This window comes from Protomyctophum parallelum, assembly GCF_964188405.1.
Source record: "Protomyctophum parallelum genome assembly, chromosome: 5".
NCBI lineage: Eukaryota > Metazoa > Chordata > Actinopteri > Myctophiformes > Myctophidae > Protomyctophum > Protomyctophum parallelum.
The window spans coordinates 52,114,189-52,133,095 of record NC_139702.1 but is presented as its reverse complement, the minus strand read 5'-3'; the positions used below and the strand labels follow the sequence as shown (position 1 = coordinate 52,133,095).

At 41.2% G+C, this 18,907-nt stretch overlaps 1 protein-coding gene across 3 annotated transcripts; it reads right to left on the bottom strand.

Annotated features, from left to right (window-relative positions):
- Window positions 1-1,308: 1,308 nt before the first annotated feature.
- On the bottom strand, window positions 1,309-17,619 carry LOC310858465 (uncharacterized protein). Of its 3 annotated transcripts, none has more exons than XM_083764584.1 (13): window positions 16,875-17,619; window positions 11,779-11,891; window positions 11,440-11,545; window positions 11,163-11,240; window positions 10,342-10,457; window positions 7,125-7,215; window positions 6,632-6,778; window positions 6,030-6,182; window positions 4,987-5,213; window positions 3,995-4,178; window positions 3,504-3,659; window positions 3,050-3,391; window positions 1,309-2,750 (listed from the first exon to the last, which is right to left on the bottom strand). In XM_083764584.1, exons 1-13 carry the CDS (start codon window positions 17,352-17,354, stop codon window positions 1,353-1,355), a joined length of 3,591 nt encoding a protein of 1,196 aa, XP_083620710.1. In that variant the 5' UTR covers window positions 17,355-17,619; the 3' UTR covers window positions 1,309-1,352. The 3 variants fall into 3 exon arrangements, with proteins under 3 accessions (XP_083620710.1, XP_083620711.1, XP_083620712.1); XM_083764585.1 differs by having other exon boundaries at window positions 6,725-6,778; XM_083764586.1 differs by lacking the exon at window positions 16,875-17,619 and adding an exon at window positions 12,600-12,681 and having other exon boundaries at window positions 11,163-11,235.
- Window positions 17,620-18,907: the final 1,288 nt, after the last annotated feature.

Genomic DNA, 18,907 nt, shown 5'->3' with positions numbered 1-18,907 from the left:
CACACACACACACACACACCAAAAGCTGGACATAGGAGGGGCTAAAAAAAAAGAAAGAAAAACTAATTTGGGGTGCAGCCATCAGGACATGAGGAAGCTACAGTACAGGGGGACATAGAGTTTACAGTTTATATGACAGAGAGACAGACGGGCAGACTGACTCACAGGGGTGAAAACATAATCTAACATAATACTATTTTATGTTGAGATACTGGTTTTAAAGGTAGTGTAAGTGATTTTCTTTAGTTAAAATAAGTGTTTAAAAGATCTATATTGTGATAGTACTCATTGCTATATAGTGTTTGTTGCAGTAACAGGAGTCTCCATGTCTCTCCAGCTTTTTATTGCTTTTTCAGAAACCAAAACTAGGACACCAATTTTATCCAGGATAGAGAGCGCAGTCAGGGCACAGATTAAACAAGTGTAAAAGTGAGGACACAAACAAATTAGCAGACAAATTTAGAACTGGAACAATATAAAAATGTAAGCCCATATCCCAGTTGCCATTAAATAACACCCGTATTCGTGTCTTCTTTGCTGGCGTAACGGCCGCAAAGAAGATGGTTGCTTCGCACTGGAAACCGCCTCATACATTGTCATTTCGCCAGTGGGCTTTGACCTTTCTGGATATCATTTATCTAGAGATGTCTACAGCAAGATTGCATGGTGCAAAAGAGGAAAACGTTGAGATTTGGTCTGGTATTGCAGATTTGGTTGGGGGCATGGTTTGATCATTATTATTGTTATTATCATTATTTGTTTTTTGTTTTCATTGCACAGTGGTTGAAGTGATGACATTTTGTGACATCTTTGGTCTCGGGGGGGGAGGGGTGGGTGGGATTGTTTGTTTTTGTTTTTGTGTGTTGTTTTATGTGTGTTTTGTTTGCTTTAAGTCTTTCATGTTGTTAACGTGTCTTGTGATTTTTGTCTTAAAATAAAAAACATTTGATAACAAAAAAAAAAATGTAAGCCCATATAAATAGCTATTCTCTCCTGATTGGTTGAAATTGAAATGAAAATGAAAAGAGATTTGTAGGCAAACTTGGCTGCCATCTAGTGGAACACAAGAGCCAGTGCCCTGGTGCCTTCAAGTTCTCACACATTAAATCCTTTAGATTAATGGTCATGTCTATGTGTACAACAGGGGGGGGGGGGGGTCATCTAAATGCCCAAACCCTCACAAGTTGTTTTGATAACATATAATGTAACCTGTGGTGGTCAAACAACCACTGGAAGGCAACTATACAGAGTACATACTGTGACACTCATATACATATGCTGAGTCTTTAGTCATTTCAACACACAGGGATTACCACTAAGAATATTTTCATTTTGCATTCTCTGGATACAGGTCAGGGAGCCCTCTCCCGGTCTACCGCATTCCAGATGTCCTCTAATTCATCCTCCACCTCTTCAAACTGCCAGTGGTCAGGATGAACAGGATGTAATCCCTTCACTGACACGTGGCTGTGTGGGGTCTCCTTTCCTGCTGCCATCCTGGGGGCTGAATCATACGAGCACACAGCACAGTTTTCATCTGAGCAGACCACAACACGACTGGCTCTCCCCACGCCCGGACCCTGCAACATCAATGGTGCAGGGGAATGACCCTCCTTCACTGATTGGGTGATGAGACAAGTTTGGCGAGCGAGTGGCTGCTGCTGCTGCTTAGGAGAGCAATAGATATGATCTTTGAGGTCACAAATCTTTGTGTGAACACTTAAACATTTGTGACGAGTGTGTACATTTTTGGTGCAAGTGTTTTCAGGTGCAGACTGAGTGCATTGGGCAGGCTCAGTGCTTTGCCTTCGCACAAATAAAGTACCTTCTTGTGTGCTAACTTCTTCTTCAACTTCTTCACTGAATCCATGGATGTGAAATGAGCTTGATTGATGCAAGGCAGGGCCAGCCTCTGGCTGGATGCAATGATTGCAATCTTTCTCCAGAGGGGAAGGATAGATAGAGACACAATTTGAGACACTGTCCTGTGGATGGGCCATATCATCTTCCTCCGAAATCCTGCTCTCTGCTTTTAGACCCAAGGTCTTTGTGATAACTTTAGATGGCATTTTGGCATGATCGCTTTGACCTGGAGGTCTTTGTAGAGTAGCTGAGAGACCATTTGTACTGACAAAGTCCTCAGCTCCATCTATGGGCTTTCTTCCAATGTTAAGGTCTTTGGAGGTGATGCGAGAGATGCCCTCCCAGTCTGTGGGCAAGTCGAAGCTTAGCGTTGACCCCAGAGGGATGCTGTACGGGGTCTTCTCTGAATCACTGATCGTCCCTGGGGACTTCATGGAGTCCCCTTGTATGGTACAAATATTAGCTAGAATGTCATCTTCTGCCCTTGTCACCAGTGAATTATTTCTTATGTACAGCTGGAGCTCTGTGTTTACTGGGCTGGTAGGTGAGATCTTCCCACTTGTCTTTAGAGGCCAGGTGTTGGTTCTATGTGACACAGCAGCTCCTCCCTCTATGCGGTCCACTTCAGGCAGGCCAGTCACTGTGTGCCGGTGGAAGGACTTCTTCCTCTTCTTGGCTGTGGGCTTCACACTTAAAGTGGAGAAGGAGTCGGTGGCTGGAGATGTAGGGAGGAGCACGGTGCTGACCTTGGGTAGGAACGTGGTGGCGGCGGTAGACATTGTAGGTGGGTTGGATTGTGTCGTCGTGGCACATGTGTTTTCCAATGTGCCGTCTTTGCAATCAGGGCTCTCTTTGTTCCCATCGGTGACATGTAAATACGTACTGACCTGTTAAATGGAAAATGGAATATGTAAAAATGGAAGCAGTGAGCACTTATACACAGTACATATATGTAGATATTCACTGAGGAACTGCTGTGAGTCTCCAGTTCATCTCAAATCTTCAAGTAATGAGCTTACATGCACTATTGTATACTAATACACAATAATCCTATGCACATGCCCCAAACAAAACAGTGAGCAAGTTATTTACCTGTTATATATAATGTACTGTATAGACTGTTGTATAGACTTAAACAGTACCCAACATTGAGCATATATAAATGTGTGACTAAATGGGCACCAACCCTGTGTACAGGCTCTGGCGATATCGGCTGTTCATCAGGCCTCTGGGCCTGGCTTCCCTCAGGCTGCTGTGGGTCAAGGGTCAGAATGACACTGATGCTCCCCCCCAGTGGCGTCACTGTGGTACAGGGCTCCTCCAGGACAATACTGGGAGAAATGGTTGACTCATCAGAAGGGTCTCGTTGGACAATGAATGCCAGTTTGCTGTTCTTTGCTCCCTGAAAAGCAGTATCTTCTGTCGGTTCCTCATGAGGTCCTTGGAGCTGGATGGCTGATGGTGCCTGTGTGCGCTCCGGATGGAAACTTCCTAAAGGTTCCATCGACACTGATGTTGTAGGCTGAACCTGTGAAGAAGGAGCATCATTCTTCTTTTTTCTTTTTTTTTAATTTCTTTGTTGTGGACTATATATGTACTGATAACCAGAACCCACTTATATGTGCACCAGTATCTCCTACCTGTGGCCCTCTGCCTTGTGTAGGTGCTACTTTATGTTGATGGTCAGACTCCTGTGTTAAAGCTTGCTTTCGCTGACCCAGCAAGGCTTTTTGTGCCTTCCAGTGGACCATAATCCATCCCAGCATGCTTTGCAATTCCTCAGTTCTTTCTTTTATCTGTGGAGAGAGGAGAGGTTTGTTTTGTGTGTGTGTGTGTGTGTGTGTGTGACTCAAAGACACTTCTGCTTTCCCTCTACATGTATGGGTCAGAGGTCATGGTCAACACAGAGCATGCAGCGGGTTGTGATTATTTACTTTGCTCAAGGACACTTTGGCAGAGTCGAAACTAGTGGCCATTTCGGATCATGCCCCAGACATTGCTTACAGGATAGTCAACTTAACTACAAAACCATCGTAGACAATAATGAAACATCATAATTAATACAATGAAATCTCCACAAAAACAAGTATACAGTATATGTACATATTTCTCTGTTTGTGGAAGAACTTACGATGTCTGCAAGGTGATGTCTGTCTTTGACAATATTTTGTCCAGCTTCTACGAGTTCGTCAAAGTCTTTAAACTTCTGCTGAATTCCAAGGTCCAGGTCAGAGAACTCAGTTGATTCTGCTTGTCTCAGCTTCTGCATTGAAACTTCAGAGAAAATGGATGCTCTGGTTTCTTCAGCCCAGGAGCTGGAAAGGAAACAGTGGTAAACGTGGAGTTCATTTCCAATTCCAAACACTTTTACTTAAACTAATGTTTATTATTCTATCTTTAACCCCTTCAATCTAGGACAGCATTTGTGCCATTTTAGTTGTAGCTATACAATAACATAAGTTTATCAGAAAACCGTTAGGATTTAGAAAGCATTTTTAGACCGAAAACATCCACTATCCACTAAAAAGCTCTCTCTGAGTAGCTGTCACATTTTTCAAATGGCCCTATTGGAATAATAACAGGTATGTGAAACAAGCAATTATCGGATCACATTGTCACGCTTGACTTCAAAATAGATGATAATACTACATTTACTGCATTTACAGTTTACAGGACAAAACAAAGGTAAAACAAAAATATAAAAATCACACTTTTGAGAAGTGAGGGGCGGTCTTATCATCATACCAGAGCCATAGAGTAAGACATAGTTACGACAACTCCGTTCACTTCTATTGGTTTGTCCCCATTTGAAGGCTTGTTTAAATGGGGACCGGAAGTTTACGGAATGGAGTCTGGGCTTGTGCGAGTACATGAACCACGTGACCAGGCTGTTTTCTGCCCCCCTCAATGTCGTAACTCTGTCTTACTCTATGGCTCTGCATCATACATCATCACATTCCTTGCTCAGCCAATCAAATCATCACATTCCGTGCAAAGTACAAACACACACACAAAGCTGTGCATAGGAGGGGCTAGTGCCCCTCAAAAATAAATGAAGGTGAGATGACAAAAAAAAGGATAATAAAGAAATCCTTTGTAACATCAAATAGTGGAATGACTCACATCATGGCCAGATAGGCCCTCAGAAAGTGCTGCAGTTGTTTGAACTGTTGTAGTGAGGACCGGTTCTCTGCCAAACTACACCCTAATTCCTCCCATGCCTGCAGGGTGGACCGTGCCTCTTTCAGAAAACGGACCTCTTCAGGAGACAAAGCCTGGAGGCCGCAGGACTGCTTCTGTGTCTGTACCTCCACCTCCTGCACATCCTCTCTCATCATCTCCTGCTCCATCTAAAAGACATACAACAGAACCATATCACACCAATCCTTTTTATGCCCCCATCATATGCCGCAATTATCCTTATGTCTTATTAAGTTAGAGTAAGCGCTGATGACGTGACAGGATTGCTGGGCTGGATGATAAGAGGAAACGGGGGTGAGGACCCGCTTGAAAATGATGCATCTCAAGGGGCTTATCCTCCAAAGAAGTTTCAAATGAATAAATAGAAGGTGAATGCAGGTTTATCATTTGGATAGTCAAGTAGGAACATCCCACAATGCAACAATACATTCCTGACTTGCTCAACACCAAGCCAGTCTACTCTGAACTAAGCATAGATTATCACTGTTACAGAACACACTAGTTCAAGATATACTATACTGTGCATCATACTTTTTACTACAAAGCAAATACTCCTGAATAATTATCTTGAATATTTCCTGCTGAGCTCACTTCCTTTCTTGAAATAAACAAGCGAGATGTCAGAGTACAGGAAGCACAAGAGGGAAGGCTCTGATAGGAGTCTATCAAAGGCTAGCAAGGGTTCATGCAGTTCTAAAGACAAGCATCTTTATCAGCATCCATATTCCAGGGGGAACATTCGCCAAAGATAGCAGATCAATACAACGCTCGTGTTTTGCGACATGTTAGGTACAGTAAGTCAAAAGGGCTTAGGTGGTTATTCACTTAACTACCTGCAAGCAACATAGATTTCATAGTTTCATCAGAGAAACCTCCACCAAGCTGGATGAAACCTAGGATAAAAGGTGGGGAGAAAAGTATTGTTTTGTTGACGTAAAGCTCCTCTATAGTTCATTTAGTCACACCTCTAGTTTGTCTTGCTGTTCTTGTAGTCCGTCGAGGTCAGAGTTTGCCGGGTCACACCTGGACACCAGTTCAGTTTCTAAGTCCAGTATGTCCATGCTGAGCTCAGCACATCTGGACAGGAGTTGGTTGATCTTCAGGATCAGAGTGGAATCCTGGGAAGAGAGACATTATTGGTAACATTTGGTGGGCCTCCAAAATGGCTTGAGGGATGTGAGGATAGGAATGTTTTTTTTTAATCTTGAGGTTGAAAACATATTGACACAGATCAAATTAATTACAGGCAAAACATGAATACAAATAATAATAATAATAATAATAATAATAATAATAATAATAATAATAATAATAATAATAATAATAATAATAATAATAATAATAATGATAATAATAAATACATGGTTTGGTTTTATTGACTGAATACTTTATTAATCAAAAATGCAAATTTGCCACAAAAGGATAACACAAAAGTCCTGGTGATGTTTTTGGTGAATGGTTACTGTTTACATGTTGACATACTACTGCTTGTTAGATGTTTTTCCTCTATATTTTAATGACCAAATCATTATATTATCATCATTATATTATTGTAGAAAATGCTTACTCTTAGTGTTACATAACAAGGTCTATATCCAGGTCTCATTGACTTGACCTCTTCCTGTGTCATACTGACTGTTTCAGGACAGTTGAAGCTCACCCGGTGCTGAGTCGGGGCTATCATGGAGACATTGTCTTCCAGCCATGATTGAGTCTTTGAGAACAACGAAACCAGAGAAAAGATAACACTGTGTTAATAACCATGACAGGAAACATTGTGGTCCGAAGAGGCCACAGTGGCTGGAAAACTACACAACTAAAGTCAACAAGTCAATTACAATGTGTTTTATAGAAGCAGTATACTGTATAAAAGGCAGTATACAGAAGAAAACAAATAAATTATAGAACAAAAGTACAAAATACAGTAAAACAAGGTAACAAGGTTAAAACATGCAGTAAATGCCATGCAAGATAAAAAAAATCTGTGTTGGGGATTGTTTTGTATATAATGACAACTGGATTAAAACTAAACAATACGTGACAGTGGACAGAGCTTGTACCTTAGCAGCAGATGATTTGGATTCCTGCAGTGCAGCATCAAGTTGAGCATGACCTTCAGCGGGACTGTTTAAATGATCTGCTTTTTCATTTCTATAAAAGAAACATGTACAGTATAGTATACTATTAAACTCTGTCAGGATGTCACATGGATGGATGGATGGATGGATGGATGGATGGATGGATGGATGGATGGATGGATGGATGGATGGATGGATGGATGGATGGATGGATGGATGGATGGATAGATAGATAGATAGATAGATAGATAGATAGATAGATAGATAGATAGATAGATAGATAGATAGATAGATAGATAGATAGATAGATAGATAGATAGATAGATAGATAGATAGATAGATAGATAGATAGATAGATAGATAGATAGATAGATAGATAGATAGATAGATAGATGTGGAAGTGTTCTTGAACAAGACACTGAACTCCAGTCAGTACTTCATACAGTACAAATGTAGTTAAGACCAAAAACAGAATGAAACCAGTCTACACATCTAGAATGTGTAGACTGTAGATTTATCAATTGTGGTCCAATTTAAATTGTGGTCCAACAAAACAAAAACACTGTCATGTCTGTCGTCGTGTGGTGGGATAAAATAGACCTTTTAAGTACCCTTACTTATAATAGTGTACTGCAGCCTGGATTGGCAGCACTTGTAACCCAAGGACAACGCTGCTTTGATATATCAAGTGGTAAGAGATAAGAACTTCAGAATTCTCCATGACAGGCGACCCTTCTGTCCTGCTTTCGAGGGGCGCCCCGGACGAGCTGATATGGATCGAATTTGATTCGTGATATAACAGGTCGTATTACTTTTACTCATATTCATATATATTCTATCTATCTATCAGATTATTAATTTCAGGGGAATTCCCCCATGTAGTCAATAAATATATGCCAGTCTGAGGCTAATCGGTACCACTGAGTTCGGCCTTTCATTATACAGTGGAATGATTTTAATAGATGCAAGCTTTGGGTAGGGGTCTCTGCGTTTGTATTTGCCACCGGACTTTAGGATAAACAGAACACACACACAGTACTGCCACATCAAGTGTCATCTATGACTGATTGTTTTTCTAAAAGCATGACATGTCCCTACGTGTCTTTGGGAACGTGAGTCAGAACTACAGGATGTACATTAGCTAATGTTATGCTAGGTAACCGCCGTGACCTCGACAGGCAGACAAGACAGAGGCCTTTGTCTCTCGGGTGACGGGCGGTTGGCAGGGTTCTAGAGCATGATGTCATCTCACTGTGAGGAGGTGAGCTCATGGTTTCAGGAAGAGGTTCAGTTGTTTTGAAGGAGAGATAAAAGAGGGAGGAGACAAAATGGGAGGTCTTGGAACCAAGAGGCCAAGACAATGCTTGAGGTTTATTTTAATTGGCTTGGGTTGTCCTACTTGTCTTCCACATGTTTAACCTGCTTTCATTTTGTTATGTCATCTACTGTACAGAAAATCTGTTGCGCCTTTACTTGATTTTGTATCTTTTTAGATGAGATATTCTTCCTAGAAGCCGCTTGAGTTATGCACTATGCAGATATGTTTTCTGTGAATATTTGAACAGATTTACTTTTATATTTGGTATCCAAAAGAAAAAGGAAATCCATTTAATTTAAATGGTTTTGGAATTTTGTTCTCTTAACAGTTTAATTACAGCTGACACTGCTTATGCAATATAGGCAGGGGTTCAGTCTTGGTCAAGGACATTTCATTGGAACATGTGTGCCTGTTTCAGAGATCGAACTTTTATGTGTGACCATACAGGATGGTATCCCTATCATTCTGCAATTCCACTGCCAACTCCCTTACATTATTTACACATTACTCAAACCACTATTCAAGCAACCATTGCATTAAGCATCTCTGCAGCTGGCTTTATCTCAACATTAATTAGGAATATGACTCAAACAATCCAAGGAGAGATGAGCCCCATAGGAACGGAACTGACCCAATCTGTTCTAAAGCTGTAGTCATCTCAGACATGCATGCCATACCACACTTCTGAGTAAGATACACTTCTCACTGGACCATACCACGCTTCTGAGTAAGATACACATCTGGTGGAGAAATCAGGAGCTATACATATTATCATAGGAAGTCCTTTCAAGAAAACAATGTATTGCTTACTGCTGTTGGGTAAAACCTGCTACCCCTTGTATGATTTTGGCATCATTGAGAATAAACAAGCACTCTGTTGTTTGCTGAAAAACACATTATTTGAATATCCAGGGTTTTTGTCATGTGTAAATATTTTCTTGGCTAAAGCTTTCACAAAACATAGGCTACATGATATTATCAGCATATTCAATTTGTTGATAATAGCATATGTTTGACTCAGTCGGGCAGCTGGCAGCTCAGCCATTACACATTTTAGAGAGAATGTCAGGAATTAGCTTCCCTCATATCAGTGTCATGTTGTTTATCTTAAATTTGCACTGAAAACAAGCTTAATAGGGCAAAACTAATCTCAAAATCGACTTCAGTTGCTATTAAAGGTCTCTTCTGGGCAAAAACACTTTGTTACATAAGAGCCAGCACTCTGTTGTTTTATTCGCAGGCAGTGTTTCCATGATTAATTTGGTATAATTATCCTTTTCATCTAGAGGTTTGTTTTCCATAAGTTCATGGGGATTGTTTTAGTGATGTCAGCTTTTGGGGACCGAGTGTTGGATATGAAGTCATAATTCAACCATGCTTTGATCCTTTGCCCAAGCAGGGTGTTGCCAAACACTCAACAGAGCATGCCCAGAGAAATACTCCACTAGCTGCATATCACACAACACTCAATATAAGTATAGCCTGGCTGAGTACATTTAGTTTAGTGAAGCTAAGTTCTTAGCACTTATTAAATGCCTATTGCAGTATTGGTATTTCCTCAATACACAATCTTGTTATGATTATGGTCAAAATAGGGTGTGGGCACTATGGCTCTGGTCACAGTAGTCCTTACTATTGGTTGCTTGAAACAGCAAGGTTGTTTTTCTAGGAACTGAAGCTTAATTATTCTACTGTTGTACGTGTTAAGAAATATTTCCCTATAGGTTATGTAATTGATTCTTTATATGATCAGACTATTTTGTTTCATCGTCGATGTCCAGGCCTTGAACAAACTCCAAAGACCATTGAATATTCTTGAGAATACAATGAATGTATTTATTTTACAGTAACTAGCTGCTGTGAGACGGATACAGTATGTACCTGCTGTGGTTCTGCAGAATGATCCAGCTCTCCTGGACCTCTGCCTGTTTCTGTGTCACTCTTGCTGCCAGGGTGGGATGAAGGTCTGACAGACGTAATGCAGTCTCTTCCAACATCTGGAAAGAGCATGGACCAGGGTGTGTGTGAGAGAGAAAGAGAAACTGCACTTGTGGCTGTTTGTGTTTATTGGGGTGGCAGTGTAGTATGTGTGTTTGTGTGTGTGTGTGTGTGTGTGTGTGTGTGTGTGTGTGTGTGTGGTTTTGTGTGCGAGGGTGGAGATGCGGGTGTGTCTGTGAGCATGGAGCATAGTAGTGTGTGTGTGTGTGTGTGTGTGTGTGTGTGTGTGTGTGTGTGTGTGTGTGTGTGTGTGTGTGTGTTCGTGCGTGCGTGTGTGTGTGTGTGTGTGTGTGTGTGTGTGTGTGTGTGTGTATGTACGTGCGTGCGTGCGTGCGTGCGTGCGTGCGTGCGTGCGTGCGTGCGTGCGTGCGTGCGTGCGTGCGTGCGTGCATGCGTCTGTATGCATGCCCGCATGTGCATGTACGTTTGTGTGTGTGTGCAGGGGGGGGGGGGGGATGCAATGGAGGGAAATGACACAACTTAACTGCAGCAGGTTTACAAGCTTCAAGAGACCCACTCACTCAAAACTAGACCAAGGACAGATGGAGGCATTACATAACAACCACGATGTGTGGAATGTACAAAGAAAGAAAGAAAGAAAGAAAGAAAGAAAGAAAGAAAGAAAGAAAGAAAGAAAAGGATGGACGTTAACAGAATAAGTTAAATACAAAAAGTATAGTGTCGAATAAAGATGTAGGACTTACGGCTATCTGAAAGGCAATCTCCTGAATGTCAGGTAACTCCTTGCTTCTCAGCTTAGCTGATCCAGTGAGGACACTACTCTAGAAAATTCAAAGGTTACAGAGATTGTCCTAAAATTGTATGTACACAATGTCCGACACAATTTATTTTCCCATGTAAACAAAACAAAATAATATACAATATCGTGAATTAATTATTATTATTATAAATTATTATTATTGTTATTATTATTACAATTGGTATTACTATTAGTATTGCCATTAGTATTATTATTCATACCTTCTTGTTGATGTTAGAAAGTATGGCGTCAGCTTGTTGGTAGAAGGACGACACGTCCAGAGCTAGCCTCACATCCTGCTGGTAGTTATTTAGCAGCCAGCGCAAACTACATGACACGCGCATGCACACACACACACACATACACACAACGCACGCACGCACGCACGCACGCACGCACGCACGCACGCACGCACGCACGCACGCACACACACACACACACACACACACACACACACACACACACACACACACACAATCAGTACTCTTCTATAATGTAGTCTATATTACATTCTTTTAAATACAGTATTTGTATTGCAGGAGCAGCCAGAAGAGACCTACAGGTGCTCTGATGTCTTCTCCCCAACAGGACTCCTCAAGGTCAACTCCTCCTGCCCCTTCTCCTGTCTCAGGTCAGTGTCCAGTTGTCCATGATCTTCATCCTGAGTGGGATTCTATACAGAAAACATACCATTGCATTAACCATTCAAATGATGGTCCATTTGACATGCAACTCCTTGTCACTGACATGGAATTTAAACAGCTGAAAACAAGAATATTAGTTAAGTTATATGTATGATCTGATTCTACTGGAATACCTTGATACCATGCCAGTGACTGACATACAGAGAGAGCAGCATTTCTGGTTAGGAGATGTCCTATCATGTCATGATTGTATGAATCATGAGGTGGAGTTCTGACTGAATGAATGAGCTGTCCTTATTCAGCAGTCATGATGAAAAGGTTACAAAAGCCTATTCTCTCTGTTTTTGTAAGTATTGAGCTTTTTGCGCCTCATATTATGTACTTTGAGCCCCTCGGATTCTTTGATTATTGTGTTGACTCAGACCTTCCCTTCTAGCTCTGCTGTGTGGCTCTAAAATGTCTTAGAGCACTTAATTGCACGAGTTGTGAGACTAAGAAGTACTATGTGATACTGTGGGTTGATTTCTTGCCCAGCCCGCAGTCTTAATAGAAAAGGGTAGTATACCGCTTATTAGCAGTTACTGTATGGATATATTTTGATGACGGGAATTCTACACCCTAACCACGTTTGCTCTTAAAAAGTAACTCCTGCTATTCATCTTTGCAGGGCAACATGGCCGGCCTTGCATTCTGTCCCAATGACCACATGCACCACAGAGACTTCCAGGACCTCTTACATCATGTAATGTGCAGCTGAGTCTGTGAGGCCGCCAGGTTCCTGTGTCTCCGGCGTTATCTGGAATCTGTTAGCTCTGCTTCTTATCACACACACACGGCTGTTGTCAGCAACACATTATATAGGTACTGTAGAGTAGACTGCTGCCTCATTCTGCTGTGGATATACTGTATGGACTGAACACAGGTGTCCGCATTGCTGTTATAAGTTGTTTTGTCTCTGCAGTATATAATTAAGTATGTACTGAATATATTAATGTGTCAACATCTCTGCACCTATAAAATAGAGACAAAGACATACTTGATCCAAGTTAGCAGAAATATGGACCAATAACTATTATTTGGTTAGTAGCCAAAAAACATATATTATACTTTACACAATGGGTTGTTACCATGTGATGTGCGTTTTCAATAAAGACATGAGCTAATGTGTCTTTTTTTGAATCTCTGACCACGTACTCAAACAAATGTGAAGAGGGCTTCAAGGTACCATAGGGTTCTCCAGTGTAAAGCAGCAAGCCACTAGGGTTCCTTGAAGTACCCCTTCATAAAGGATTCATGAACTCTGACACCATGAGGTCTTGTGATTATTATTGGCTCCCCTTTTGTATCTCAAAACGAACCCTTAATGAACCCCCGTTTTTAGAGTGTGGAGTCTCCACCCACCTCCTTGGGGCTAAGTTGAAGGGTGCAAGTGCCAAAAGGATGATCTCACCTCCAAATAACTGCTCCTCTGTTTGCTGCCCAAGTTCCTTTCTCTCTCTCTCTCTCTCTCGATCTCTCCCTCACCCCCTACTTCCCTCCCACCGCTGCCTGGCAGGCCTGGGTTAAATATAATTTACAATTACAAATAATTCATAGTGTTCTAACATGATTGAATAATCAGATCTTGATGTTCACCACAACAGGACAATGACCTGAGATAAGTTACCAATCCAGTGGTTCAATCAGTTAAAGCTAGGAGTTGTAAGTGATACGACCCCAATATCCTAATGCTTGGGGCACGTGCTACAGTAGCTATAGTATAGTAAGCAATCTAACTGGGAACTTGCTTCCAGTTCGATTCCCAGGCCTGGTGGACCATTTGCTGCATGTCATCCCCTAGCCTACTCTTTCTCCCAGTTTCCCGTCTCTGACTCTTTCTCTCTCTTACTGACTACGATCAATAAAGGCAGAAAAAGGCCCTCTCTGTCATAATGTTTGATGGATAATATTTTAAGACTTTAATTGTTTGCGTATGTCGTGCCCTGTGTCCTATGTCCCGCTGATTTTCATATCATTGCTCTCTCTCTGCCCCGTGAGATATCTCCTGTATGTTTATTTAGCGTCTTACAAGATCTGCCCCTCTGGGGAAAAACATGTTTTCGACCTTGGGTCTCCGACTAACATTTGATTTCGTCCCTATAACGTTGTATTAGTCCCTGACTTCAGCCAGGCTTCCGGGCCACGTCTCCTTTTCTCATCATTAGTAAATCTCCCAGCCACAGGTGTCGCCATTGACCGTTGTTCACTTTTTGTTAACCTCTGAACTCAAATTGAATACTTCCCATGTCAAAGATTGTTGGATTACATATGGACGTGTTGTCCGTGGGAGATCTTTGAACGCTGTGATGGATGTACCATGATTTCTCCCCCCATATAATTGGAATATATCCGATGAAACAATCATATGCTATGGCTTGCGGACTTCTTCTTTTTGTCTTGTGTCAATTCTTCTAAGGTACTCTGGTATACTCTGGTTTACTTTTACTTTTTACTTTTTACTTAAGTATTGTAGTTTTTCCTCTAAAGTATTTAATCCTTAAAAGGTTTATTAATATAGTTTTACATTTTTATAAGGTTAACATTATACCATTAAAGATACAGTTTAATATTTACTTGCTAAAGTTTTACATGCCGGTACAATAGGTACCTTTTGACTTGAGTACTTTTACTCGATTACATTCTTACAATCCTCCTCTTACAACGGTCTCTACACAACTAGATTTATATCCTTATAATTCAAAGGTTATCTCAATGATTCATGCATGGCTCTACACGCCGAAATGCTTTTAGAGTATCCTACCTAATTACTTACTACATTTGCCTATATGGTTATACAGTTCTTATTATTTTGAAGGTTAATATTAATATTCATAATTACATAAAGCCCCAAGTATTAATAAATACATATCAATGTTGATGATCGAAACTAAACTATATATATATTTTTTTTAATCTCTGATTGTAACTTGCTAAATTGTAATTATTATAAAAGGAGAGAGAGAGAGAGAGAGAGAGAGAGAGAGAGAGAGAGAGAACATGACCATGTCCAGGTCTTTGTGATGCACACATGGAGCTGTAAGTGGAAAATAAATAAATACGGGAGAGAGAATTATCAGATTACATTTGATAGTGTTCATATATGAGTTTGTTCTCTCTCTCTCTCTCTCTCTCTCTCCTCTCCTCTAATAATTAATTACATTAGTAGTAACTAGAAAATGTTGCACAGGTTTCCACCAGACCTGCCCAGGGCCTGAAAACTTTGTAAGGAAGTCATAGCCAGCCACTTGGAATGGGTTCATAACATCTTGATCACATGAATTCTGAGATAATGTGTACCGATTTGTGTGAGTTTTGGACAAAGGTTGTAGGAGTTGTAGCAAAAAGTGTGTTTTAAAGAAAAAGCTAAATTATGGAAAATGCATTTGGCACAATTAGTCAGGATCCAAGAAATCCAGTGGACAGGATATTGATTGTGCGACCTACGGCTCAAAGAAATTGTGCTTTTAATTATATAGCACTTTTTATCCAAAGAGCTTTATATAGATTGTATTGTGCAATCACACACACATTCACACACTGATCTGCTCATCAGGAACAATTAGGGGTTCAGAGTCTTGCTCAAAGACACTTCGACAGTAACTCTAGGAGAGCCTGGGATCCAACTGGGAAACTCACTGTTCCCATCCGGCTGTTCTACCAGCCACTCTACACCCAAGGCCAAAATGTGAAGGGCCCTGTTATGCCATCATCATTGAAAAACTTGGGGCAGACTGGTTTTTACCAGTTGGACCGATCGGCATGAAACTGTGCACGCATACTCCTTGGCCTCCGTGCACAGTTTCATGCCGATCGGTCCAACGGTGCCAGAGATTAGCTGCTCACAGACGGACAGTCGGTCACATGTACAGACAGGGGCGGGGAAATATCTCGGCCACCGTGGCCGAGATATTTTTCCGGGCCACGCCTTCGGACTGGCGGAGAGCCGAGACAATAAAGCAGAATGTCTTATAAACGTATTTAGCTATTGCATATACTGACTCACAAACAAATAAAGCCATAAAGATAATTGCAAATACCATTTCACCCAGTTTGTTTGTCTCCCATGCCCAAAACTTAATGACTATTGCTGGGGGCCAAGAAATCAATAACTGCTCATAAGCATTCTGAGCACACTATGGCTGTCTATTGTTTGAAGTCCTACATTACACAATCTAAGTCTAGACATTAGTTTATAAGTCAAGCACAAGGTTTGCATTTTTAACAGTGTAATGATTCATGTTCATACGATTTGAAACATGAGTATTTCTGGGTTGTAGTTTACTAATTGATATGTGGAAGTTGGTGTTACACACAGATGTGGTACCTTGCTATTTTCAACGCCAAAACCCTTCAATTATCTATCTATGGTATCTGGAGTCTTTTCTGTGGACAGATTCAGCACTAATTAACTTAAGGAGAGCCTTCTAGTGATTGGTGATGCACTGAACTGCCCAAACAAAAGCAACTGGGCCAGAAGTTAACCTGAGAAAACTTTAAATTGTATCTGAAAACAATCCAAGGGAGTCATACCGACCCCAAATTTACTAAATTGTTGTTTCTGAGGTCAAATTAAAAAAATTGTTAGTACATATTTGTGAAAATGAGACTGTATAGGCATGAGGCAGAGCCACAGTAACTTGCCAATTTGAATTCTATTAGTTATCATCTATCTATTGTAAACTATAATTTGATGGTTTTGTATTTTGACAAATTACTGCCATTATATAGTTTACAATGACCTACTATTATCTCATTCTAAGCAATCTCCATCCAATTCCGTTTTAGGAATGATATTACATTTTATTTGCTATTTAAAATTTAAATTAAAGCCAATGAAATACATTTCTCATTCCGTAATAGAGACAATTAAATTTGAATGGACTTGTATTTATGTTTCTTGGTTTGACACAGCTATGAAAGACACAATAGCCAATGAGATAACAATGAGATAACAACTAGTTGCATGTACCTACCTTACAGTGCGAGTTGCTCCTCTTAATGAATTCTTCCTTTCCTGGTACCAGCTGTGACAACGGATGGATGCTGTTTTCCTTGACTGCTGTTTTGTCCAGGACCCCAGTAGTATCATAGTCCCTGGATGTCGTGGCAACAGCTTCAGTGTTACTGCAGATGGCTATCTTCTTGATGGAGCGAGATGAAACGGTGGGGGACATGGAGTTTCTGTCTTCTGTCTCATCATCGTCCATCACCTGACTATTTACCTGTTCGGCCACATCATGGGCATCAGTGATATCAGGACAACTAGTCTCTGTATGGCTCTGGCTGGCAGGAACAGATTGTTGTTCGTCCAAGTTGCTCTGTTGTTCCGAGTTATTCGAGGCAGGCTTTGGTAAATATAAGTCCACAATGTCACAACATTTGTGCTCAGTGGGGACAGAAAGTCTGGTCCCAATGGTAAACGGTTGGACTTTCCTAACAACCCCGCCTGACATGGTGATAGGCTTGCTCCTGGAGATTTGTTTTCAAGCTAACATCACAGACACAGATCACACACACAAGATGATAGCAGATCTGATGAAACAATATTAATAACAGAATATAATTTGTCTGTTTAAAATGTCAAGCTTGAAAGTAAAAATAAATCTCTTCACTGTTTTTTGTCTTGTAAGAAATCCTAACTTGGCCTGCAAAGAGGAAACAAGTGTCCTTGCGCCTTCCGCTACGCGTGAGGAACAGCATGTGTCTTGCACTCCCAGCTGCTTGTGCCGTGTCAAGGAGACTGATGGAAGGAGAGAAGAAGAGTAGAAAAAGAAGGAGTGCCTCATGAGTAGACAAGCCACCGCCAAGCAGAATAGTGTCTGGCAGCCTGCCTGAAAAGAAAGGGGGAAAAAATGTGGAGAGAAAGTGAAATGTGAAGGGGAGGGGGTCATTATAGAGGGATGAGGTCATCCTTTTCTTTCAAGGGGAGGGAGGCTCAGAGGCTGTAAAAAACACATCCTCTCCAAAAACAAGCGGCTGCATACAGTCAACGGAGTTGACTCAACTCAGTATTTCCCATGATATCTACAGTAGGTAATATCTATCCCATATCTGCCCCTTTCTACTGAACAGATAAGTATAGCCATGCTCTAGTGAACATGAACACTACATAGCTCTGTGTGGCATCTATCTCTAGTCACTGTCCAAACATTTACCTTGGTAACGTGTAACACATTGCGCTTACTAAGGCATCGAGCCACAGTTGATTTGAACCAGGTGTGATGTGATCATCTCAGTAACAACAATAGGCTACATGCTTGTTTCAGGCTACTGTGATGGGCCCCATGTAAATACTGTATAATTGAAGCCCTGCACTATAACCCCTTTGGGCAGAGGCGGTTTATGAGACAAAGGGCCCCTGGGTACAGACAGACTTGTAAATGGTTAATGGTGCATTTATCCAAAACGCTTTACAATGTGCATCCATAGTTACACACACACACACACACACACACACACACACACACACACACACACACACACACAGACAGTGGAGTAAACCATGCAGACATCAACCTGCTCATCGGGAGCACAGTTCAGCATATAGCACAAAAACACTTCGGAGACGGGGATCAAACCGGTAACCTCTCTGCCCCCCCGGCAGGCACACTGTCACAGTCAACACCACAATAAGTCTTTTCAACTGCAAGTGTGAAGCATATGCTACACATAAGGCAAACACCACATTAACACCTACAGTACTAGTCTTAGCCTACTTAAAAATACCAAAAATCCTTAATGTGGTTGAACAGAGGTCTTTATACTACAAAGCCCCATTTGATTGGAATAATCTTCCTCTATCTCTTCATCCTTCAGTCGCTTCAGGTCCTACATTCACATCTTGTTTCAACTTGTTTATGTATCTACATAGTGAATGTTAGCTAGGCTATTCGTCAAGGGGCTTAATAACTTAATAATAACAGCCCCCTGAGCTCTTGGGCCCCTGGCCCTGAGTCTCTGGGCCTGCCTCCCTTGGACTCTACTCTATAACAAAGGGCCCTGGACT